Source organism: Lampetra planeri, chromosome 39 (genome assembly GCF_965212315.1).
Source record: "Lampetra planeri chromosome 39, kcLamPlan1.2.h2, whole genome shotgun sequence".
Classification (NCBI taxonomy): Eukaryota; Metazoa; Chordata; class Hyperoartia; order Petromyzontiformes; family Petromyzontidae; genus Lampetra; species Lampetra planeri.
In genome coordinates, this window is record NC_136145.1 from 988,571 (window position 1) to 1,014,271 (window position 25,701).

The window sequence follows — 25,701 nt, forward strand, 5'->3', positions numbered from 1 at the left end:
AAACTGTAGGGGAAAGTGCTGTTAGCGAGCACCTACGAGGACACACAAGGGGTGGGGGGCCAGCACCACGCCCGGCCACCTTTGTCTCCCTAATGGCGATGTTTATACACCGCACCAGGTACTCATTTGAAGCTGAGTCGACCTAGAGGAGGCCCAGGACCGGTTCACCGGTGTTTGGCCGTGAGCGGGAATCGAACTCGGGTCGCCGGGTTCGTAGCGCAGCGTAGCGCTAACCGCGACACCACCGCTCCCCACACGGGACAGACTCACACAGTGATAACAACATCCACAGGAGACCCAGTGTGTTTCAGAAAGGTTTACTACAAGGTAATAAAAATGTACAACTATACAACAACAAAAGCAGGCCAAGAGAACACTTCCACTACAGGACACCAATCTGCCGTGTGTATAAAATAACAACCGAGCCCATAGCACCGTAAAAAAAAAACACATTCAACAGAGTTTCTGCGTTCACACAGGTAAACCTCGACGCCTCATCGCTGCTCTGCAAGGCAATAATGCGTACGATACATAGCGGGGTTGTTCCAGTGACTTCGTTATGTTAAAAGTTCTACATTTATAGTTTCAACCACAGGCACTCAGAAAAGGCAACAATACTAAGGACATTTAAAATGAATATATAACTGCATACAATGTAATATTTTCATAACTGGAAGGATAACAAACACACACACACATGCACAATAAACATTAGGGGTCAGTGTTTCATTACATTATTGATCGGAAGCCGGCGGGCAACCGTGACGCGGGCGGCAATTCGCGCGGCTCCGTCTCTCCGAGTCGGCGGGTTCTTCTCCTGTGTGTGGGGGGGGAGCTTCACCTCTGGTTTACAACACCACCCCCCACCCCACCGAGCGGGCGGTGGCAATCCACACATTCCTATGCTGCGGAAAACCACAGGACAACCCACTGCTGCCATCTTAATTATCTGGCACACAGAGCAGCGTGGTCACACAGCGGTGTCGGCAGTGGCACATCCCACACACCCAGCGCCAGGCCTGCCCCAGTTTGGTGCCGTTTGATCTTCAATGGGCTCACGGTAAACGGATGGAAGCACCGGGGTGACCACAACAACGCCAAACGTAGGCGAGCCTCCGGGTAGGCCGATGGCATGGACAATACGGAGCCAACTCCCTGTGACAGGAGGCCCCGGATAAGGGCTCCCCCCCCCCCCTTCTTGGAGACTCGGACGGCACCCCAGTTATTGTTCCATGCAGTTCACACCCAAGTGCCAGGGTGCCAGGGCGACCTGCAATAGGGGATCACCAAAGCCGCCTACCTGGCCGGGAAATAACAGAGACCCGAGAGTCCAAGGGCTGGAGCAGAAATTAGTACCACGGAAGGTAGCAAAAAAAAACTCTTTGAAGTCTTATGGATTTATTTAACACGGCTAATACAAGCGAATGACTCGATAGCCTCACTCATTACAAGTGGTTATCACACAATTTCACTTTTATTGGCCACACTTAGAAATTGAAACCTTTTAAGCTACGCGACCTCAGGTGGTACCGACAAGCGAAATCTCTGTTCCGTGGGACCATGACAGGAAGTTGCTGATTAACGCCGAGAGAAGCCAAGGACACTTGAACGTACAGAACCCTCCGTGACGCTCGCAAGGCGAGCGGCACTGGTTAGTGCACTCACGCGATGTATGAAACGTGCGGTGGGTGAAACAAGACGCACAGAGACGCGGGACATCGTGACATGCTTTGGCATCGTAGGAAAAACGGATGGAAGCATCAAGCAGGGGACAGGGATTGTCGTTCGTTGTGAGTGCAAGAGGATAATCTCGTGCATGGCTGTGGGTGAGCAGTCTGGGTGATGTTTAGCAGTGTGTGCGATATGAAACCTGCTTAAGAGACGATGTCACGAGCACCTCTGACTCCGCGCTGTACTCTCGGGTACGAGGCCTGAGCCCGACATCCCGCTACAAGGATGCTTCGAGACGCGAGACGGCACAAGGGAAGCATGGCGTGGAGTCGTAGCTGCGTTACGAGAATATGTGGAGGCGCTGTGGATCTGCTTTGGACACTGCTAAATAGATTCACAGCCTATCATGTTCTTCCAGCTGAATAATAATAATGTCCAAAATGCAGGAGGTTGAGGAGAGGCACATGAGGGAGGCATGGTAGTTTAGTAGAGCGGGTTTAACGACTACGTCGTAAGAGTACGCTAGGAATGTCATTTGCAAGGCAGGTCAGCGACCAAGGAAGCCCGAGATAGAACAGGGAAAACAATGTAGGCCCCAATCTGGGACAACACGGGTTGTGATCGCTGGGGCACGCGCGCAGAATGGGGGCGGCCAAGTTAGAGGGGGGCGAAGGGGAAAACCGGAAACCAGATGGTGGGATACTTTGGAGGCGGCGATTTGGGAGGTTCGGTATCGAATCTGACAAAGTCACAGTATTTAGCAGATGGAATGGTGCAAGTACATTAGCATGGTGGACACACGGTGGACATGTCGTTCACAAGCGGCACCGGTGTTTTAATTGGCGCGGCTCTCAACGTGGTGGGAGCCAACCTCTATGGTCACCACGCAAAATCCGACACACTCGCGTGACGATCGCAGAGTGGCATCTACGACGGAATCTATTCGGTGAACAGTGATGAGGGCGCAGCAAAGCTCAACACTCAGCACTCGTGGAGTAGACACAACATTCAGTGCAGTGTATATCACATCCAGTGCACTGAACCTATAAAGTATACAACATTGCATTAGTAAACAATAAACTGACAACACAGAACCATGCAGACACGCAAGGGGCAGGGTGAACCGCGATCCACGCGCGCGGTGGCAGGCACGGCAAGAGACCGGAACGCGCGGCGGGGACTCCTCCTCTTCACAGCTCCCTCGGCGTGTCACTCACGCACCCCTCTCTGGCGCTGCCAAGACATCATCATGGCAAAACAGGAGCAGTGATCATCATCATCATCGTCACTTTGACAAATTTGTTCAACGACTCACGCTCAACACTGTGCTCTTTGTCACGGCGATTTCTCGCAAATTCTACCCTCTCGCGATGAGCAGATGCCGACCGTTAAACCTGAGATTTACACGGAGGAAAGGTGGACGCCCCTAAAATGACAAGATATCAAAGACTCCCTAAAACAGCCCGAGTCCTGCGTGAGGCCCAGTCGGGCAAGCGTGGACACGTGGACACTTCACTGAGCACGTGCGCCACCTCTGCACCTTTGCCATCGCCGTTCCCTTCTGACAACATGGATGTAAGAAACATGGCGGATGTAAAACCGACGGTCGCAAGGGAGTGTGTTTGGTTAGCCGACGGACAGAGAGCCAAACTGTCATCACTGAAGCAGCCTTGAGTACAGGAAGCTGGGAATGGATTTGGGTCTCACGGCAATCCTCCTGCATACGTCATGCTCGTCACTGTTCGTACAAATGGAGCAAGGCAAGGTTCACGTCAAAATACAGAGGGGCTCTTTAGTGTAACAATAAGATAACAACCGAACTACATTTTTCTACGATTGTGTGATTCAAATGTAATTAATCTGTTAAGTTTATTAGCGTGAATTTGAAATTAGTAAAAATAAGTACGTTAATAAGAAACACCGATAGTGAAACTTTACGTGGGTAATACTGAGCAACATTATATGCTTAAAAATCTAAAATACTCAATGGACCTAATTACTTAACAAAAGGTCAAAATTATAATTAAAGTAAGCGGAAACGGAGCGTTCTGTGTTTTTCATGTCATAGCCCAGATTAAGAAGGGGGAGATGGACTCATACTCTTTGGTTTTGTCGGTAAAGTCACGTAGGTAAAACATTGTAATAAATTAAATCACGACGTTTCGGGCGCAACACAAGCATCCTTCTTCAGGTGGGGACAACTCAGCGAAAGCACAACCGCTTAAGAAGGACGCTTGTGTTGCGCCCGAAACGTCGTGATTTAGTTTATTTGAATTTTTTACCCACGTGACTTTACCGAAAAAACCAAAGAGTAGGAATCCTTGCAGTCACGAAAACTTCAAATCTAGAGATGGACTCGGTCGCTAGCAGAATGAGCGGCACGCACGCCGAGATAAAACACCCTGCAATGCCTACTCATGCTGCAGCATAGCAGACAATCGTTCAAAATCGAGGCTTTTATATTTTCGTCCGAAATGTCATTTCAACGTTTCTATCGGCGTTACATCGCGAGATGAAAGACTCCATTTGGTAATCTCTCAGAGCAGTTAGAGAGCGGTCTGCAGAAACGGATATCAGTGAGCTACCTCCAAAATCCGTTCAAATGACCTCAGGTCTACCACTCACCCTCCCAATGGTACGAGAATTGGTTTTACCCTTGCTGGCAATAAAACAGTTGTGCTAAGATGTTAAAACACCAAACAGAAACCATTTGCAAGGAATCATGTCTGCATTAAGCGCATTTACTTGTGGTGAACATGCAAACCAAAACATGCTCTGGTAGTATATGATGATGGATTGTCTTTGATACCGATTGGTCCACACCAGAGACAGCTTTCTTTAGAGCCGAGTCTCAAACACTCGACTAGGCTGTAAAGAAAGCTGTCTATGTTTGAGACTAAGCTCTAAAGAAAGCTTTCTCTGGTGTGGACCAATCAGTTTTTACCAGAGCATCTTTTTGTTTGTATGTTCACCACAATTACGCGTGGTTAATGCAATACATGATTCCTTGAAAAAGGTTTCTGTTTGGTGTTTTAACATCGTAACACAACTGTTTCATTGCCAGAAAGGGTAAAACCTATTCTTATAGATTTTGATACTGGCAAGAAAGGACCCATATGCTGTACCTCCCAATGGTGTCCAACCTGGGCGGGAAGAGCCTTCAAGCGGCTTCTCGGTGAGGAATGATGGCAAGATCAACAGTTGTGAAGAGCGTGCCAATGTTTCAAATGCCTCGATTGGAAGTTGGAAGACGAGGTGAGTGGTTGAGAAAGGCGTGGAGATCTTTGACCCACAGCTTGTGGCCCGCAGGAGGTTTCACTGCTCGTAAGGCGACTGCCCTGACTAAGCAGGAGGATCGAAAAATTAACCAAAGTGCGGCGTCGCGTTCAATGTTTAAACGATCGGACAAAAAGACCGAATCGGTACAGAGGACACGCACGAAGGTTTATGCCCTCCACCCTCCACCACCCACGCAGCCGTACGTCAACTGGGCAGCAGGAGCAGGAGCGTCGCTGGAAGGTGGGTGGCCGTCTCGTATCCACGGTGCCACGTCCGCGCAAGGTCGTCCGCTCAGCCGACACGGCCTTCCACCCCTGTTACAACTGCATGTCGGTCGTCTGTGTGTGTGTGTGCAAAGCGTCCAAAACTGGCTTGCGGAGTCCTTAACCCGAGTTGAAATAGCGACGCGAGACGGTCAACCACGATCTCAAGGAGACAGACCTCCCTGCTAGCGTCGGCTTTCTGTGTGTGGGGGCAACGCACGAGAGAGCGAGGGAGGGAGATTCAGTGGAAGTGTGGCCAAAGCTTGCCCGCTCCGGCCAGCGTTAATTCTGTCTGTAGCGTCCGCGTGGGTGCGAGGCAGAGAGTTCAGAGTGGCACAGCAAGGCCCCGTCGGGTGTTGTTTTCCTGGGACGAGGGCACACGCGCGCGCACTCGCCGGCAGAGGGAAGCGTGCCCCCTCGTTGCGACGGCAGCCGGAGCCGTCAAGGGGATGGCCGTGGCCGGGGGCCGAGAGCCCCCCCCACCGGCGGCCGTCAGACCTGGAAGTCTCGCTTCGAGCAGCAGATGGGCGCCACCAGGGTCCACGTGTAGAGGGCGAGGCAGAGCCAGCAGGAGCCGGCCTTCACCCAGAACGTCGACCAGCTGCCATGCACGAATGTCACCTCCAGCCGCGCGTTGTCGTAGCTGCCGAAAAGAAAACGGTCACAATGTCGTCGACAGCCACTAAACCGGTCAACTGTTTTCAGAATCAGCGACCGGTTGTGAAAGTCAGGAACGCACGGATCGGCATGCGCGAGCGTACCGACCGCACGGCGGCCTATGTCACCGGCGTGCTTCGTTTCTCGGTTAAACGGTAAGAGCCAAGCCGCGACCGAGAGCGTGGGGCCATGAGGCTCCGCTCGGCGCTTGGGGACCAGGTGCGACGTCGTCACTGAAAGGTGAAATGCGACTGACAGAACAAACCGGTGTCTGGATGACATCGCTGTCATTATTATTCATGACTATGCTTGTTTAACCAGGGGAGCCATCACTGGGCCACAAGACTCCCTTTCAATGATCCTGCTAAGTTATTGCAATAGGGGGCAATGTCGCAGCCGAGAAGTTGGGGCATCAACGGATTTACCGAGTCTCCCGAGTCGTGATCCAACAACAGCTTTGTCTGTTTCATGAAATCTGCGCCTGTTGCAAATTGTTTTAATTATTATTTGATCCGTGATGACGTGTTGATCTTCGTCCGCCATAACAGCCCAAAACGCTGCAACTAAATATCCCCCGATTAGCACGGTCGGCTACGTATGGTGCGAAAAGAGTTCAACACGTGCATACGTACAAACCATTTCAAGTTCGGAATTCCACAAACATTGCGTATATTTTTTTTAGACACACCACCAACACACTAAACGGCACCCCTGCCGTTAGGGTACCCGGTACGTGCCGATCGCGAGGGGGGGGGGATGTGGTGGGGGGAGGCGTCACGACGCGCCGTGCCGCTCCCCGTCCGCTCACCTGAACCAGTTGGTGAGCGTCATCATGACGTAGAGCGAGGCGAGGAAGAAGATGAAGTGGAAGAAGGAGTAGCTGTAGACAACGGCCTCGCACTCGTTCTGGATCACCTTCTGGCCGCCCTGTTGCACCTCGTTCACCTCGTTCACGGGGACTGTGGAGCAAGGAGGAGGACTGCGGATCACAGAGGACGACTGTGGTAGCACAGAGAGTGGAGCAAGGACGACTGTGGTAGCACGGAGAGTGGAGCAAGGAGGACGACTGTGGTAGCACAGAGAGTGGAGCAAGGAGGACGACTGTGGTAGCACAGAGAGTGGAGCAAGGAGGAGTGTGGAGCCCAGAGGGCGCCTGCCCGCCCACACGCCCTCGTCACCTGCAGCAAGGCGGCTCTCTCGATGGTGCCACGCCTCCGACGAGCACAGCTGGCTTACGTTCGGTGCGAAGGAAGTTCAACGTGTACGTACGTACGTAGGAACTTCTTTCGCGTCGTACGCAAGCCAACCGTGCTAGTCGGAGGTGCGGTATATGCGTGCGTACGCCACACGCAGGCGCTGGTGGTCGCACTGCGTGTAGCTTTACGATAAACTAAACTTATTTTAATTTAACCCACTGAGCTGTACAGCTCTTTTTCAGAAGCGACCTGGCCACAAATGATTGCGCAACAAAGTGGCTTATCACGTGTAAATGTATTACAGCCAAATACTCTAAACGCACGCCGATTCTAAATGTGGAGGAAAAAACAGGAGGACCTGGAGAGAAATCGACGTCACCACGGGGGGAACTTGCAAACTCCAAATATACAGTAGGCGTCAGGGTCGGGATCGAACCGACGACCTCCTGTATACCAGGTGAGGTAGTTAACATCTTTCCACAGGAGCATCCCAGCGCGGCGGAGACCGGGGGACAGGTGGATCAAGCGGGTTCGTGAACCTCCCTTCCTATCCGTGGGAATCAAGGTCCATTGCCATCTCCTGACTTGCCAGGGTACGGAAGTACGGCAAGTGAGTTAATTGTTTGATATAGTTTTATTACGCTTTCTCAGGAAAGCCTCACCGAGTCTAAGGACTCTTTATTGGGAGGGTCCTGCCAAGTTTTTTCGCAGTAGGGGATGATGATTGCCATGTAGATTCCAATTGATTAATTTGGAGTTGGCCAAACATTTCACTATGAGACCACGGGGCTTGAGCTATTGTTGGCTGTGGTCTTGAATGCCTGAACACGCTTGTCTGTTGTTTTCCCTCGCCCCGGTGTGAAAATTGTTGCGCATTACAAATTACAGAGCAGCGTTTGAGAAGCAACTTGCCTGAATGACACCAAGTAAATATAAAACATCATCATCGTCATTGTTATCTTGGAAGACAACGTCTCGACTTTCGAAGGGTGTTCGTTTGAATATCTCACCTTCATCATCGTCGATAAAGCAGAAGCAGCAAGCAGCTCTCTGCAAAAGAAATGCTCACAGTTACACGTCCACCAAGACCAGCAGCACTACGTTCATTTTATAGAATATTGCAGTAAAATATTTAAAATTATACCCATCGCATACGCACATTGGAGACAGAGGGAAGGATTACAATGAAGTTTAGAAACTCGTTTGCGGCTGGTGGTGACGCGGCCCAGCGGCAGCACGTTCGCCGCTTGTTGCCGAGGTTCACGGTTCGAATGCAGCCGAGTGCGGCGACACCGGAGTGCGGCTACAGCAGCCGAGTGCGGCCAAGCCCGAGTGCGGCTACAGCAGCCGAGAGCGGCGACACCGGAGTGCGGCTACAGCCGAGTGCGGCTACAGCAGCCGAGAGCGGCGACACCGGAGTGCGGCAACAGCCGAGTGCGGCTACAGCAGCCGAGTGTGCTGTGAAGGGGGGCGCGCACCGTGCTGACACTGCTGTACGGCTGGCTGACACCCAGGGCGGCTGTGGAGGAGCGAGTGGTGGAGCGGAGGCTGTGGAGGTCCCCGCGGGGGAGGAGGGGAGTGGGGGCACAGAAAGAGGGACGGTGGAGGGAGGCACAGGACGGAGCACGTCACCGCCGTGTTCTCGTGATGACAGTCACCCGCCTCTGGCTGCTGCTGCCGCATTGAGGCAGGCATACTGGTCACATGGCTTGAACCCAATGTGGACTACTGCCCCGGATGTTTAACACGTAGGCTTTCGCGACCAATATTATCCATAATAGAGGGTTGTTTTTTGGTTTTTATCGCGTAAATATAAAGGTGTCGTTAAACCCGCCACTACAGCCAATCAGTGAGGTTTGTCACGTAAACAAAAATGCCAATTCGTTACTAGTTCAACACACCGGTATGTTGGAGACTAAAGCCACAACATTTGCAATTTGAGTACGACGTTTCGCCGGCAATTACAACCAGCCTCATCACGACATGCCTTGCCTGAACAGGAGCCCACGTGAGGTCAGGATCGCGGTGGTCAACAAAATATAAATGCGATTGTGTCTTGAAAAATGTTGCTTTAAATTAAAGTTCACTGTCGAGGTAGCATACCCGTCAACCCCTTATCAATGCCTACTGTACTACAGACAAATTCAGACCTTATTGGTAACCCCGTACAACGTTCATCCTACAAAGTCCCATCACAAGGGAGAAACACAAAGACCTTTTTTGTTGTTTCCCGTATTGAAACGGCTGTACGCCGTATGGACCTGAAAACTAAATTTCCCTGTACAAGATTATGGGGTTAACTGTATGGGTTGACAAGTATGAGGTAGCCTTGTCAAGGCAGTCTCATATTAAGAATGCAAATTAATGTTCACTCTCTGCTTTCTAAACACGGACAATTGGCTGAGTGGACAATGTTTTAACTGGTGGCTCCGAGTCACAGTCCTATGACCAAGCAATAATTCATTCGGCGCTCGTCACTGTGTAGAGACCTTCATCCAGCAGTGGACTGACACTGGCTGATGATGATAATCGTGAATACATTTGTAATGGAAACGGTGAAGCTGTTATTGGATGTTAAACCGATACCGATCGAATTTGAAAACAAGCGTGTTATGTAACAATCCCATTAATTTGTTAACATTTTTATATACACGTAATTATGTGAATTCCTTCAAACGTATAATTTTACTTTACAGATCCGGTAGCATTACCCCGATGTTAACGCGACCGCCGACGCGATGACCGTGGTACGGCGAGCGCGCCCGACCCTTCTCTCCGAGCACCGCCGCCGCCGTCGCCGTCAAACTCACCACGCGAAGAGCACGCAGCCGTACATGATGATGGCGCCAACCACAGCCACGGCCGCGTCGCTCATCTTGAGACCGGACTCGGTGACGCTCGGCAGGCAGATCTTCACGTTCTGCCCGTCCACTACGACTGCGGCGGCGACAAAGGGGCACGGCGGTTGGTGCGCGGCGTCACGCGCCGGCACGGTGGCGGGATCGTGGGACGCCGCGACCCGGTGAGCTCCCAAGGGGAGGACGTTCCCGCGGAAGGCGGAAGGTGACCGAACGCGCCTCCCTATCACGACGGGCGCTGACGGGCACCTCCAAGGCCGTGCAGGGGCAAAAGCTCTCATAGGGGCGCGGATCGTTCCAGGAGAGTGGCGTATTGTCATGTGGAAATTTACAGCAGCCAAATATGAACTTCTTTCACACCGTACGTAGTCACCGTGGCAATTGGAGGTGTGGGGAAAGAACACACTAAACACAAAGTTCTAAAAACATCTAGAAAATCCTCATAACGCATGTTATTAAATGTGGAGGGAAAAACCGGAGGACACGGAGAAAAATCCACGCGACCACGGGGGGCGAGAGAGATACGCAAACTCCAAATACACAACAGGCGCCAGGGTCGGGATCGAACCCACGACCTCCTGTGTACCAGGAGAGGTAGTTAACATCTCGGGGCTTACGGTTCTCTGCCGGGCGACTGGAGACGGCAGAGAAGGTGAGGTACATGACGTAGCAGGAGATGATGGACGCCTGGAGCAACCCCGAATTGCTTTGGTCTGAAATTGACGAACAAAGGGGTACCACAACATCATCAGAGTCCGCGACGCACAAACCTGCAGCGCGCACAGATGGAGAAGCAACCATTGTCAGTGTGCGCCATTCATCGATGCGCAGTCTCGTGACCAACCAGGCAGGAAGCCGCATTTCTACATATGGCTAGTCGGTGTGCAATAATTGCTCGGTTGGAATATTTCAGAAGAGAAATCGTGCATTATTTATTATTTCACTCGTTTACCCAGGAACGCCCCACGGAGTCCCCAGACTCCCTTTCAGGAGGGTCCCGCTAAGCTTTTTACAGTTGGGGGCGATGTTGCTGCCGTGCAATCCCAATTGAGTAATTTGCTGGTAATTCGTTTTTGCAGATTGTCTATGCAAGGAAACCGGAGAACCCAGAGGAAACCCATGCAGACCATGGGGAGAACATACAAACTACAGGCACAACCACGCACACTGACAACCACAAACTCTTTCATACGTACACTCACATTTAGACAAAGACACAAATCCCCATATAGCCTTTAACAGACTGTTGGACCAAGTACTGTCAGCGAGCGGCTATGAAAGCCGGAACAGCACACGGAGGAGTGGGTGGCCAGCACCACGCCTAAGTGGTGATGTTTACGCACCACACCAGGTACTCATTTTGAGGCTGAGTCGACCTTGGAGAGGCCCAGGACCGGTTTAGATAATCGTCACTGAGGTTGACCGAAAGCAGGAATAAATCTCGGGCCGCCGGGCTCGTAGCGCAAAGTGCACTAACCACAACACCACCGCTCCCCCACACTCAAATTAACACGCTCATGCACACACTCACCACACACACAAACTCACTGACAGCGCGCGAACTCTACGCGGGGAGGCGCCCGTGTCGGCCACGAGGCCCGCGCCGCCCCCTGGGTAAGCCGTGGGCGGGCATCACGACTCACGTTTCTGCACGCAGGGAGAGATGGCGAGCGCCGACGCGAGGGCGCACAGCGTCACGTTGACGCCGATGAGCATCTTGTTGAACGTGCAGCCGTCCCAGTGCGTGTAGTAGACCAGCATGAGGATGGAGGAGACCACGGCGACGCTGTAGAAGACCAGCGTGACCGAGCCCAGCGCCAGGTACCAGCACTTGTTGCTCTCGATGCCGGACGTCCTGATGGGTGGCGGTGGGGGGGGGGGGGGACAGCGCCTCGCACGCTCACGCCACTTGCCACACTTTGCACGTGCACCCGCGCACGGCAAGTCGGTACAAATCTGATAGTAGGGGTGCTGATGTTTGCTATCGAATGAGGTGACTGGGTTCCTAGCAGTGCTCTTAACCATTGCACTACCACTCCCCAATGACACATGCACACACACACACACCTCGCCAGAAAGACTAAGATCCCCAATAAAGCCTTTAACAGACATCCGATTAGCACAGTTGGCTACGTGTGATGCGAAAGAAGTTCAACTTACATACATAAAAGTGCTCTTAATGAGCACCTATAAAGGGCGGCATTGGCACACGAGGGTGGCCAGCACCACGCCTGGCCACCTTTGTATTCCTTGTGCTGATGTTTACACACCGCACCAGGCAGTTATTTAAGGCTGAGTCGACAAAGGACAGATTAGGATCTTCGTTAATAACGTTGGCTGTGAGCGGGAATCGAATTCGGACCGGCGATTTCATGCCACTAAGTGGTGTCACCAAAATGTTTACGCCAGGCTCGGTGCACTACGAGCTCCTCGCACAATACAGTCTGGTTAAACCCAGGATGGATCGTATGCAGGTAACAGCCGCAATGTTTTAAACCGGCACAGACGTTCCTTCGGAGGGGTCCAGGTTTTTTGCAAGTAAAGAAAAGAGAGGGCAAAACTGTGGCCGAGAAGCCCAGAGATTCACGTGGAACGATAGGATGGGCAGCTTCCACACAGCATTACACAGCCATTAAAAATAAGTTAAAGCTGCTCGACTGATTCAAAGTGAAACCTTTGTTGCCAAAATGGAGCTGGTCATAAGCACACTGCCTATGTATGGGAAGCGGTTCACTCTCTACACGTACACACACACATACACGTCCCCATAAAGACAAAGACACACACCTCATCACACACACACACACCAGCCACCGGATAATACTCATAGTGAGCTTGGCAGGCCACAACATTCAGGAAGCCTCCGCTTTGCTCAGGGCTCTCACTGTTGTGAGCAATTCTAAGAAAGCCTGTGGACACCCCGGGACGTGTGTAGTTTCCACTCACCAGTTTTTGTTCCAGCTGTGTGTGAAGTCGACCAGCAGAATCAGCTGGATGATGATGAAAAGGAAACCTCCAACGACCCCCACGTACATGAACACTGCCAGACAGCGAGCACAGCAGGAGCAAGCCACATTACTCTTTCATTTAAACTGCCAATTTCTCACTTTAATTTCCATGATTTTACCTAACGCCTCTTTCGTTAGGCTGCTCTTTGCAGAGGTTCACTGTTGGAATCCAGTGGCTGCCCCGATTAATAATGTGGTTGTGTAAAACATTTACAAATACAAAGAAAATACCAAAAAATACTAAAAAATACTTTTTCATACAAAAAGTTGAAAAAAAATACAAAAGTACAAAAAAATACTAAAAATATACAAAAAAAATACTACGCGCCGTCTGCTTCACAGGAAGATGTTAGAGATTATGTGACGTCATTGGCAAGAGTAGCCCACTGTGTGTCGGGCGTCATGGTAAAAAAAATTCCAAATTCGAAATCGCCCACACAATTACTCGTTTGGCATTACACACGGCAATAACAACAGCGCCCCCCCCTCCCCTCCTGGAAAACCCTGGCAGGACCCCCCTAAAAATAAAACTCAGGTGGGCTCTCACGGTGTAAACAAAGTGTAAATGAACACGTTTGTAAACAACCAAAAACTATTCCAGGTGGCATTTCACCGAAGAGATGTCCCACTTTCACGACCAAGGTGTATGATATATGAACACACAAAAAGTAATGAAGGTCATGGAGTCGAACTCGAGGAATCCAGAATCCAGGTCAGCCAGGAAGGCTCTGAGATAAACAGTCACAAAACAAACGACCCCAACACAGTTACACGCCAAGCCGCTTGCCGCGGGATACATTGTAAAGCGCGATGCCACCCTTGTGCAGGAAACAACTGGGCAGCGGCCCGCGGATTCTGCCTGTAGATTCTGTGTTGATGTACTCCGATAAGGGACGATGGGGTGCCACGGTGGCGAGATGTTAACTACCTCACCAGGTATACAGGAGGTCGTGGGTTTGATGCCGACCCTGATGCCTGTTATATATCTGGAGTTTGCATGTTCTCCCCTTGGTCGTGTGGATTTTCTCTTGGTCCTCTGGCTTTTCCCTCCACATTTAGAAACATGCTTTTAGAGTATTTGGCTGCTATAAATTTCCACGCAATAAGCTGCTTCGTTGAGCTATTATTTGTGGCCGGGTGGCTTCTGAAAAAGAGCTGTATAGCTCGGTGGGCCTTACCTGGTAAAATGTAAAATAGTTTTTTTCACCTTTAATGAAGTTGTCCTGATCCGGAATGAAGAAGGCCCCAGCACATATGGCGATGAGCACCACCAGTTTGATGAACCAAAACCTGCAAACAGCACACAAGGCACGGCATCTCTCCCGAAGCCTCGAACTCTCACCTCGCCATGTCTCATCACGTTATTGGCCTGCAGGGTGGTCGTGCAGCGGCTAACGCTTGTGCCCTGTGGGAAGAAGTGCCCGGGCATGTGCCGAGTGTGCTAGCAAGCGGGCGAGCGGTTGAGCGAGCGGGCAAGTGAGCGCGCGCCGTACCCGTTGTGCACGGAGGCTCTGCAGTCGCTGCTCTTCTTCACGTTGATGAGGAAGAGCGAGAAGAGGAAGAAGAAGACCGCCATGCCGAAGCACACCTTGTAGACAGCCGAGTAGCCCACCAGCCGCTCGCAGTCGTCGCCCGCGTTGATCTTTTGGCACAGATCGGCGTAGAAGGGGATCTGCGGGCAACGACGACATCGCAGGGCGGCAGGGTGGCGCGCGGCGGGAACACTCGCGCCTCACCAAAAAATGACCCGGGCTCGATTCACTCTGTGTGGGGTTTGTATGTTCTCCCACTGTTCTGCAGAGTGTGAGCGAGTGTTCGAGAGTGTGCGTGTGGCCAGCACGGCACGTGATGGGGTGGGGTGGCCAGCACCACGCCCGGCCACCTCTGTGTCTCCCTAGTGACGATGTGTAAACATCGCACGATTAGAGGCACACACTGGGAGCAGCGCAATTTAACACAAAAGCACGAGAGGGCTCCACCCCCCCTACCACCCCCCCTTACCACCCTCCCCTTCCACCCACCCCTTCCAACCCCCCTCCACCCCCGCGTGGCTCGAGCCACACACTGCACGTTCTCGACGCCGCTGTCATTGGAGGTTGAAAACAGTTGAAACGGGCGAAACTCGACGACGCGTTTGCTCACGTGTTCCTTGAGGAACTCGGAGACGGTGGGGGGAGAGCATGAGGCAGCACGCGACGGTGCCCAGCACGTGGTACAGCGTGTACATGATGCGCGTGCCCGTCGACGTCTTGATGCCCGGGCAGCAGCTGCAGCACAGCGAGCAGGCGGCCGAGCCGCAGCAGCAGGCCAGCTGTGGGGCAAGGGGCACACGTCCGCCACGTCCATCGCATCAACTGCAGTCGTCAACGCAGTCTCGTGTAACATAAGGCGATTTGGGTCATTTCAGTAATTTTTACTAAGAAATGCAAAATCACGCGAGAAGGATCTCTAATGCGCAGTGTCTTCTGACACATGGAGGCCGTGCACACACGCGCACACGGGAGCCCTACACCAGAGAGAACTGGTGGTGGCAGTCGCGACGGACGGTGGCGCTGGTGGCGATAAGAATAGAACTGGTTGAGGGTGTAGTGACAAATGGGCCTGTGGCGGTGCTGCTGGCGGCAATGAGACCGGTGGGAGTGCTGCTGGCGGTGAAGACCACGGGGCACGCATCTCACCCCCTCGCTAGGCCGGAGCGGACGGGGCGTCTAGGCGGGGGACAGGGCCTCGTGGTATCGTGCACGCCTCTTGTTCCAGAGGTTCACGATTCGAACACGGTGGCCAGCCTGATTATGAGTGCGGGTTGGGTTTAATCACCCGCAGCAATACGAGGCGTTGTCGGCTTTACAGTGGACGTTAAAAATTCCGTGACGTCATTCGTAAAAAAAAAAGTAGGCCATTACCTGCCGGCCGTTAAGGGTCCAAATTTGCCAAATCCGAAAATTACTCATCGCCTCCTGTGGGGAGACTTATGCCCCAGGTGACTAGCAAATGAGAACATCCTGGTCTCTTGAGTTCTCACGTGGTTCAACAACATAAATTTTAAATTCTCGGGAGCATTCCCTATTTTGCCACCATCACGATTGTGGGTCACCCACCACCACACCCCCCCCCCCCCCCTTCAAGCGACGTTCGCTACCCAGGCCCGCTCACTTTCTTCACGGTCTATACGACGTCTCTAACCTGCGCGTATTTTCTAATCCAAGTGTTCCTCTCTCAATCTCTCAGCGCTATCGCAAGCATGGGCCTCCCTCTCCGTGCTTGCGTGTGCACTTTTCAGCTTCCGTTCCATTTTCTTTTGACGTCGTCCACATTTCCAACCCACGAGCGATGGCAGACGATCACGTACCCACTGCAAGTTCTCTCCTCTCGCGGCTCTGTCGCATTGCTTCTCAGTATCAGGATTCAGTTTTACAAAAGTGCTCCAACTTGCTCCAATCCACCTCTGTCTTTCATCTTTTTCACCCCGGTCACCCATCGATGTCCACCCTCGCTGTGCACACCCTGCCGTGTTGTCCGGCTGTGTCCATAACTGTCAACCCCTCATCAGTGCCCTACCTGATTACAGATCAATTCAGACCTTATTGGTCATCCCGTGCCCTTATAAATCTCAACGTTCATCCTACAAAATCCCATCACAAGGGAGAAACACAAACAAATAGACAGTAAAAAATGTGCCCGTATTGAAACGGCTGTACGCCGTATGGACCGGAAAACTCAATTTCCCTGTACAAGAATATGGGGTAAACCGTATGGGTTGACAGGTAAGTGTGTCTCTCAAGCAGACGTCTCAAATTGATTTGCGACTTTGTTGCAAGCAGTATAATGGCTCTCCTACGCACCCATTAGCCTCTTACCGCCGCAGCCTTCAGAAAGCGCCAAATAATGGATAATGTTGAGGCCGCGACCACATTTGTGCGTTAAAATCAGAGACTGTACCGGAAAACACGAATGAATAACCAAATCCCGTCACCACATTGTGCATAACTGGAGAATTCGACTGAAGAAGGCGATACACAAAAGGCTGCAAGTTAAAAAGAGCAACAGCCTTTGATGTTGACACTAAACCTTCATGCCAAGGTAACACAAAGCTCACCATCATCCGAATAACAAAAAAAAAGAATAATAATTTATATTGGAGGAATCCGATGAGCTCATAAGCTCTTTTTCATAGATGTCCAGTGGGGGCGGTTAACAACGTTACAACAACAAACAGTACAATAACCCGATAGTCGTGCAAAGTACAAGAAAGACAAATCACCCATACACGTAGAAACACAACTAGACCATCCTACCAGACCAAGCCCAATGAGGTATTCACTTATTTTTCAAAAGCGACCTGGCCACAAATGACAGCTCAACAAAAAGTGGCCCATCATGATGGTTCCCCTCGATTCCATCTGGTGAGAGCGAGCTCTCTCTCAACCCTGCACAGCGACAATTGTTGCAATTAAACTAGACGCCATGATTGGGAGGCAAATTATGCAATAATGGGAATGAGTGCGCGTCCGAGACGCCAAAGCCGCGTCCTGTGAATGATTGGCCAAGTCTGGCAACGACTCGTTAGCGCCTGGCTTAACACCGAGAAACTCCCCTTTGTAACGAGACACCCCCGGACTTCCACCCGATGGCAATTACATAGACACGGCCTCCCGCGTGTCGGGGCTCGCATCTACACCAGACGCAGCCCGTAGCAAAGCCACTTTGCAGAGACGCGATGTAATGCCAAAGGTAATTTCAGCAGCGCACCATCCCAGCTGGAAGCACCTCTACTCGTATTGCAAGACCTCGCTCGTTTATCAAATTAATTTTTATTTTAAAAAATTGCGCGTCTTGCAAAACACTCGCAGACAGAGTTACTCGCAATTCAAGGTTTTACTGTATCTACAAACAACAGTCGTGAACAACGACAAGTTCCATAATTTAGTTTGGGGGTAAACCGCCAGAAAACACAGCGGTGGCGGACAAAAGGAGGAAGTGGTGGTTTTGGAAAACTAAACTTAGGAAAAGCAACGCAGCAATGTGCCCACAGAATGAAGTTTTCCATAAGAGGTTTTTGAGTGAGATCGCGTAAATGTGTCGTTAAACCCGCCACTGCCCAACACAGCCAATTCGTACAAGTTTGCCACGTAAACAAAACGTGCCAATGTGTGACTCTCGAACACATCGGTGTGCTGTGCTGGTATCGAATTGGCATGTTGTGTTCACGTGACAAACCTCACTAATTGTTTGTGCCGGGTAGTGCCGGTTTCAACGATACATTCATATTTACACGATCTAACCCAAAAACCTCTATTACGGATAATATTGGTCGTGAAAGGGTATTTGGTCTACTCTTCCAGGCCGACCAGGCGTTTGGGAAGAGTCGAGCGTACCCACACTTCACCCCACCACAAGTGGCACCCGCTGATCAACTGTGGTGGGATCCATTGGCGCCGCTGGGTGGATTTCAGAAACTTCCATCCACTGCCTCGCGTGGGAGATGGGAAATCAAAATAAAACGCCCACCTCTGGACGAGTGCAGTGTGCTGGCCATTACACACCCATCACTGCGGCAGGTCCCCACGTTTTCTCAGTTATAAAAAGGCAGAAAACGCCGTGCGCATTGCTCCCGACGTTTCTGTACGCACGGGGGGAAAAAAACGCAATCGTGTTTTTTTTCCATCGGGCTGTTCCTGCGGCCACCGGTATTGCAAACCAACTATTGAGACAACCCCCAGCTTGGAGCAACTAAATAAATAAGCGATCCACCCCCCTGATGTGCGTTTCCTTCCAACCATAACATCAGCCTGTAAACATCTGGCGGTTCACCAGCATTGGATCAAGCGAAGCTTGACTCCTACTCATCAGACACCGTACGTCCAACCCGCGGTCCAGTTTTCTTGCAATGAACCAAAGCTACTGAAATCACGTGCTCCCAGAAAGTTGTGTGGTTGACGGGATGGTGAAGATAACTTTTATACTGCAAAGCCTAAAGGGACAGACATGCTAAGGCGATGTATTTTTTGTTAATATTTTGAGTCTAGTTTTCAAGTCAATAAAAAAGAAAAGACCGATGATGTGTTTTAAACACAGCTGTGTGAAGATACACAAGGGCGGGGCCGTGCAACAGCATAAAAGTTCAAAAGTAGCACGCGCAGAATGTTTAATTTGCAGACGTAGCGTGCGTGCTGTGGGCGAGCCGTTCAAGTTCTGCTTCGTAAACAGCCTCCAACGCCCTGGCGCTTGACCAACTTCGTTTTTTTTTGTTTTTTGCCGATTCTCAACCAGACTGAGACATTGTCTCTCGCGTGAAAAAAAAACCAGTCTCACAAAACAAGAGCCTCTCAAAATTGTAAACACAGCCATTCCATTCTTGAGTTATGGCAGCGATCTGTTCAGGAGCTAAATTCCAACTTGGTGAGGTCTGCCAGCCGCGATGAAAGGTCTTCAGGCGGAAATTTGCGCAGTTATGCTCTTCGCCTAGATGACGCCATTCAGTTGCGTTGAAGGCAACGCGACGAACACAGAAACGAGCGAGCCACCGTATGAAGGCTACCGTCTCTCTTCATCTTAAATGTGTAGCTTAGTAATTCACGAAAGGTTTTTTTATTTTCTTTTCTAAAATCGCATGTGCCCAAAAAAATGATCAAGCTCCCTTGGACTCATTCCCTCCGCAGGCTTCTCAGCCTGCCCTTTGACAGCTACGTAGGAGTGTTATGCCGGTATTCAAGCGATGCCGATATGGATCCCGGTACCAGTTGCCTCGCAGGAACTGTTAATAGACACCCATTAATGGATCTCTCAGTCTGCCTCTGTGAGCCTCCGACAAAGGAAGCTTAAGCTTCAGGCAAAGTGACACACTTCAGGCCCTTAGGGTTCCATGTCAACGACTGAGGCTAAATATCTTCCGTTGACAGCGGCAGAACCAGGGGGACACCGGCCACTGAGAGATATCTCTGTTTGTCTTTTTCCGTTTTTTTGGTCGCTGTGACTGCGGTCGTAGTTGCAGAGACCGGGGGCTGAAATGTTTCCGTGGCATTTGCTTGGCAATTGTTATGGTGGTTATGGTTCGAGTGAGAGAGATTCGTCGTGCGTTTATTTTGTCCCCGTGACGACGAAGGAATGGCGCTCGGCCACCACCACCACCAGACGGCACAGACACGGGTCTCTGTGTCGACGTCGCTCCAGCGCACATCTCTCTCTCTCTCGCAGCACTGGGCAAACACGTTGCGAGTTGATTTTGCTTAAAAACGACGGGAGAACTCGAAGAGATCATCAGGAACGGGTCTAATTTACGAGTGTGACCTGGGGCATTAGTCTGCCGGAAGGGGGCAGATAGATGATTGCCGCTGTGTATAATCGCAATTGAGCAATTTGCGAGGAAGTTTTAAACACATAGGTTTTCTCGGCCAATATTATTCATAACAGAGGTTCGTTGGGTTAGATCGCTTGAATATAAATGTGTTGCTAAACCCGCCACCACCCGACACAGCCAATTAGTACAAGTTTGGCTGTTGTCTGATGAGGCTGGTTGTAATTACCAGCGAAACATCGTACTTGATTTGTAAATGTTGTGGGTTTACTCTCCCCAACACATCGGTGTGCTGAACTAGTAACTAATTGGCACGTTTTGTTTACGTGACAAACCTTACTAATTGGCTGTGTCGGGTGGTGGTGGGTTTCACGACACATTCACATTTACGCGATCTAATCCAAAAAAAGCTATCGTGGTGTAAGTTTCTAATTTGCTAAATTTGGACCTTGACGCCAGTCACACAGTGGCCTCCTCTTGGCAAACATCAGGGGGGTTGGTACACACCGTAGTGTTAACCAGGGCGGCCTCTGGATTCCAACCGCGATACCACGGCAACAAGTGGCGAACGTGCTACCGCTGGGCTGCGTTAATGAAAAATGTTCCTTTTGGCCCCAAAAAAAACACAGGATTATTCGGCTGCAATAAAATGAGCCGTTTGCAATCACCGCCGTCGTAATCACCATCAACAGCGGCAGATATCCGTCAGAAGAGGGGGCACGACTCGAAGGCACAGGAGAATATACACCACTGTAAGGGGCAATTACTGATGATGAAAACGAATAACAAGCGGAGCAAGAGCAGGACGGTGAAACAGAGTCACGTTAAAATAAAGAAAACCCGATCAGAGATAATCGCACGCAAAGCTGACCACACCACAGTTTCATCATATCTATGCATGATATTCTCAGCCATGGAGAAACCGTTCATCTGCTTGGCGCAACATCTGCGTTACTCATCTGGCTAAGGAGACATGAAAGAAGCTCAATTTTCCTTTCTGTGCCAAAGCCGCAGACACGCTCCCAACTATTCCCGCTGCTACACGCAGCGCGCACGTGGCAGCAGGTGGAATCCCGCTGCTGTCCTGGCTGGGATGGAGTTCCCAGTTCCTACCTCACTGGCAGAATGCAACGTAAAGCAGCAGTCAGGGTGATTGATGATCCAACGCTCCCCAATTCACTCCAGATCACTCGCTCGCCGGCGGTCAGTCACGGTGGCGAGATGTTAACTACCTCGCCTGGTATGCAGGAGGTCAACAGTTCGAACACGACCCTGAACGCCTGTAGTATTTGTGGAGTTTGCATGTTCTCCCCGTGGTCACGTGGATTTTTCTCCCGGTCCTCCGGTTTTTCCTCCACATTTAGAAACATGCGTTTAGAGTATTTGGCTGACATACATTTCCAAGTGATAAGCCACTTTTTGGAGCTATCATTTGTGGCCCGGTCCCTCCTGTAAAAGAGCTATGCAGCTCAGTGGGCCTTACCCTGGTAAGATGAAGAAAGTTTCGTTTAGTCGCCTCTTTATCACTCTTCCATCGCGACTACCGTTACCCATAAACTTCACTCGTCGATTCCTTCCACCCATGATGGGTCTCATTCTACCAGCCAGATGTTGCCCGTTCCATCTCATCATCCACTGCTCCGCGTTCAAACACCAAATCAAACCGCAGGTCACAAACTCTTCTCATTATTACTGCTCCACTTTGTAACTCCCTCCCATCGTCTCCTATTTTCACCCCAAGCTCTTATCATAAAAAAAAAATCTTGCTCCATTCAGGAACCATTAACTCTGATCTCTTTACACTTTCAATAGTGTCGTTTGTTGCTCGCCACGTGGCACTTTGAGCAGGTGCTTAGCAACCGTAAAGTTGGGGGGAAAAAACAACCCAAGTGCTCGTTAGCTGCTATTGAATCACGAGAAGCACAGACACTGACAGAAATCATGGAATAAAAGCTGTAAAGTGCAAAGCATACATACACATGCTGGGAATTACAGAGACAGAATCAGGAATATATGGAAGTGGGAAATAAACCAAAATTAGGCATCACATTATTAAATATTGAAGAATCAGAACATGTATTTATAATCGAGGAATCAGAGGAACTATAAAGCTATTTTTCACAGATGTCCAGTAGGGGTGGGTAAGAACGTTACAACAACAGACAGTACACAAACATGACAGTAGGGCAAAGTACAATCACAGGTAAACAAATCACCCAAACGCATGCAAATACAACTAAAACATCCCCATCCTACCAGGCAATTCCCACGGAATTAACCTGACCATGTGGGCTTGTGCTGGAGACATCACGAGAAGGGGGTGATGATGATGGGTGACGGTCGATAGTGGTGATGGAGTGACTGCCACCAAAGGAGAGGGAACACACCCCGAGAGAAGGGACGATGATCAACTGTGCAGAGAGGAGCCACGAGATCGGATCGTGCCACTGCACCACTGCCAGGGACCGCACTGGAGTAGGGAGGCATTCTCGTCCATTTTTCCAGTTAACTTCCAAAATCTAAATCACAAAACAAAGTGAAATTCTTACGTGGGTGGGGGGAGCCTTGGGGGTGGGGGGCATTGTAAGTCCTGCACTGGAACACAAGGCAGGCTTCAGCTTGGTTACTGCGATTGGAAAGGTCACGAGGACTCGAAATGGCGAGGGCCTTGATCGCTGTGTGAAGTCACAGATGAAGAACGCAGACCGAGACAATTTTGGGAAGTGGGACGGGGGTGGGGGGCGGAAGCCTGCGTCGACGGCTGTGGGGTATTTATTTTTAACTTTAATTGTGACGTTTCCTTTGAATTGTTGTTGCGAGCTGCATTGTTTGATCTTGTACCAACTACTAAGGCGTAGAACTCGGAGGGTTCCCGCTGGCCCTCCGCTTGGTTAAGGGGTTCAGCGTTCGTACCGAGTCGGGAGCGCCGCGACCCGGCACCAACGCTGGAGCTTATGGCTGTTTCACCACCACCACCACCAACCACAACAATAACAACAACAACAGAGCGAAGCCAAAATGCCACAAGGAAGGAGGGAGGCCAGCCGCCGTCAAACACGCGGCGTCCGGTGGAGTTCGGGGCAGTCCATAAATGACGTCACGCGATTTTGGACGATTTTGGATCGCCCTCGTCACAAAAAGTCAGATCCCCAATCAAATATGACGTCACAAAGCTCTGCCCCCCCCCCATAATAAACATGCTTCAAATCGCTTTAAACTATTGTCATTCTAGTGCGTATTTTATGTGGCGCTGCACTCTGATGTTGTAGGAGAAAACATTTAATACAAAGTATATTTAATTAAGTAGAACGTGTTGTCTATATTCATTTAAAGTTGCGCATTTTGATGTGACGTCACATTTCTCACCCCCCCCCTCGTCACACATCGTCACAAATGTCTGCCCCCCCTAGGTGCGTGACGTCATATATGGACGGCCTCTTATAGAGCGGAGCGCCTCAGACATGGAGCAGCGCTCCGTTTGCCTTGGTGGATACGAAGAGCCAGGGATGGAAATTCCACGTTCCTATGGCAGTGTCAGTCGCTCGATCACCGACCGGGTGGCTTCACGCCACGCGGCGGCTGCGGAGGGGGAAACACTTGGCGACCACAGCTCCCACGGCGGCAAGGCCACAGCCCCGGAGCTCAGTCCCAACCCTTACCCCAACATCAAGCCATATAACCCCAACATCAAGCCATATAACCCCAACATCAAGCCGTATAACCCCAACATCAAGCCATATAACCACAACATCAACCCCTTACCCCAACATCAAGCCATATAACCCCAAACATCAACCCCTTACCCCAAAATCAAACCCTTACCCCAAACATCAAACCATAACCCCAACCCTTACCCCAACATCAACCCCTTACCCCAACATCAAGCCATATAACCCCAACATCAAGCCATGACCCCAACCCCTAAACCCAACATCAAGCCATGACCCCAACCCCTAAACCCAACATCAAGCCATAACCCCGACATCAAGCCATATAACCCCAACATCAAGCCATATAACCCCAACCCTAATCCCATCAAGCCATAACCCCAAACATCAAACCATAACCCCAAACCCTAAACCCAACATCAAGCCATATAACCCCAACATCAAGCCATAACCCCAAACCCTAAACCCAACATCAAGCCATAACCCCAAACCCTAAACCCAACATCAAACCATAACCCCAAACATCAAACCATAACCACAACCCCTAACCCCAACATCAAGCCATGTAAACCCCAACCCCAATCCCATCAAGCCATACCCCCAAACGCAGAGAGATGAGAGACAGGCGAGAGCGAGCGAGCGAGTGGAGACGGGAGATGAAAATCCGCGCAGCGGCCGAACTCACCTGCCCCAGTACACAGCCGCACATCTCTGCGGAGTCGACGAGGAGCAGGAGGAGACGAGGGGCAGCAGGAGACGTGGTGTCGATGATGATGATGAGGTGGTGTTGTTAAGGCGGCGGTGTTGTTGAACACCCCCAAACAAAGCGCGAGACGGAGATTTGAGATCGATTCGATTCCTCGTGATTAACTCGTTCTTATTTAACGTGGAACCGACTCCATCGGCACGCTCCACGTAATCGATTCCTCGCGCATGATTCACGAAACCGCCGGTGGAATCGTCTCCGGTGGGCAGGGGGGGGGCGGGAATCGTTGTCGTTATTATTGCCGGAGCCGCGAGGAATCGACGCGCGCGTCCAGAGCCCGACTGGAATCGATAGTAAACGATTCCAGAAGTGATGGCACTGTTTAACAATCAATTTGTGTGTTCCTGGGTAGTAGTACGTGTTATTTCTTAATTGCTTATGCCTCAAAAGTACAGAGAATGGCTATGATTCCCCACAAACTTTGCTTTTATGACCAGGACAGTGATATTTTGAAATGTACCTATTTGCAATGAGGAAACGTGCGAATTTGTGTCTTTTCGTTCACATAAAGTCAGAATTAAACAACATTAATCAAAATTAACATGTATTTTTACTAAAGTAATACAAAAATTACTGCAAAATATGTAGACACCAAGGCGCACTACCACAGGCGGGACTGGCCACAGCGGACCGAGTTCTCTGTGGGGAGGAACAATCTGGAAAAACTACTAAATCTTTCGTAGTAATTTTTGTATTACTTTAGTATAAATACATGTTAATTTTTATTCATATGTTTTTTTATGACTTTATGTGAACGAAAAGACACAAATTCGCCCGTTTTATCATTGACAATAGCTACATTTAAAAATATCACTGTCCTGGTCACAAAAGCAAAGTTTGTGGGCGATAATAGCCATTCTCTGTACTTTTTAGGCATAAGCAATTACGAAATAACACTTAGTACCCAGGATCAACAATTGTGTTACAGAGTGTAGTCGTGAGCACAGTGACTGCCACCATCAGATGACTGACTGCTGCGTGACTCAGTGGCTGAGTGACTGGTGGAGTAGGGGCTGGGCTGAGCTCTCGGCACCACGATCA

At 50.6% G+C, this 25,701-nt stretch overlaps 1 protein-coding gene across 1 annotated transcript; it reads right to left on the bottom strand.

Moving 5' to 3' along the window:
• Positions 1-301: 301 nt before the first annotated feature.
• On the bottom strand, positions 302-24,677 carry LOC144731448 (serine incorporator 5-like). Its single transcript, XM_078612494.1, is given in 13 exon segments — positions 302-5,856; positions 6,679-6,829; positions 8,077-8,116; positions 8,545-8,614; positions 9,877-10,003; positions 10,542-10,637; positions 11,568-11,779; positions 12,871-12,964; positions 14,140-14,222; positions 14,426-14,604; positions 15,075-15,104; positions 15,106-15,243; positions 24,580-24,677. Coding segments are annotated over 13 exon segments (1,395 nt in total). The 5' UTR covers positions 24,604-24,677; the 3' UTR covers positions 302-5,705.
• Between the last annotated feature and the right edge of the window lie 1,024 nt (positions 24,678-25,701).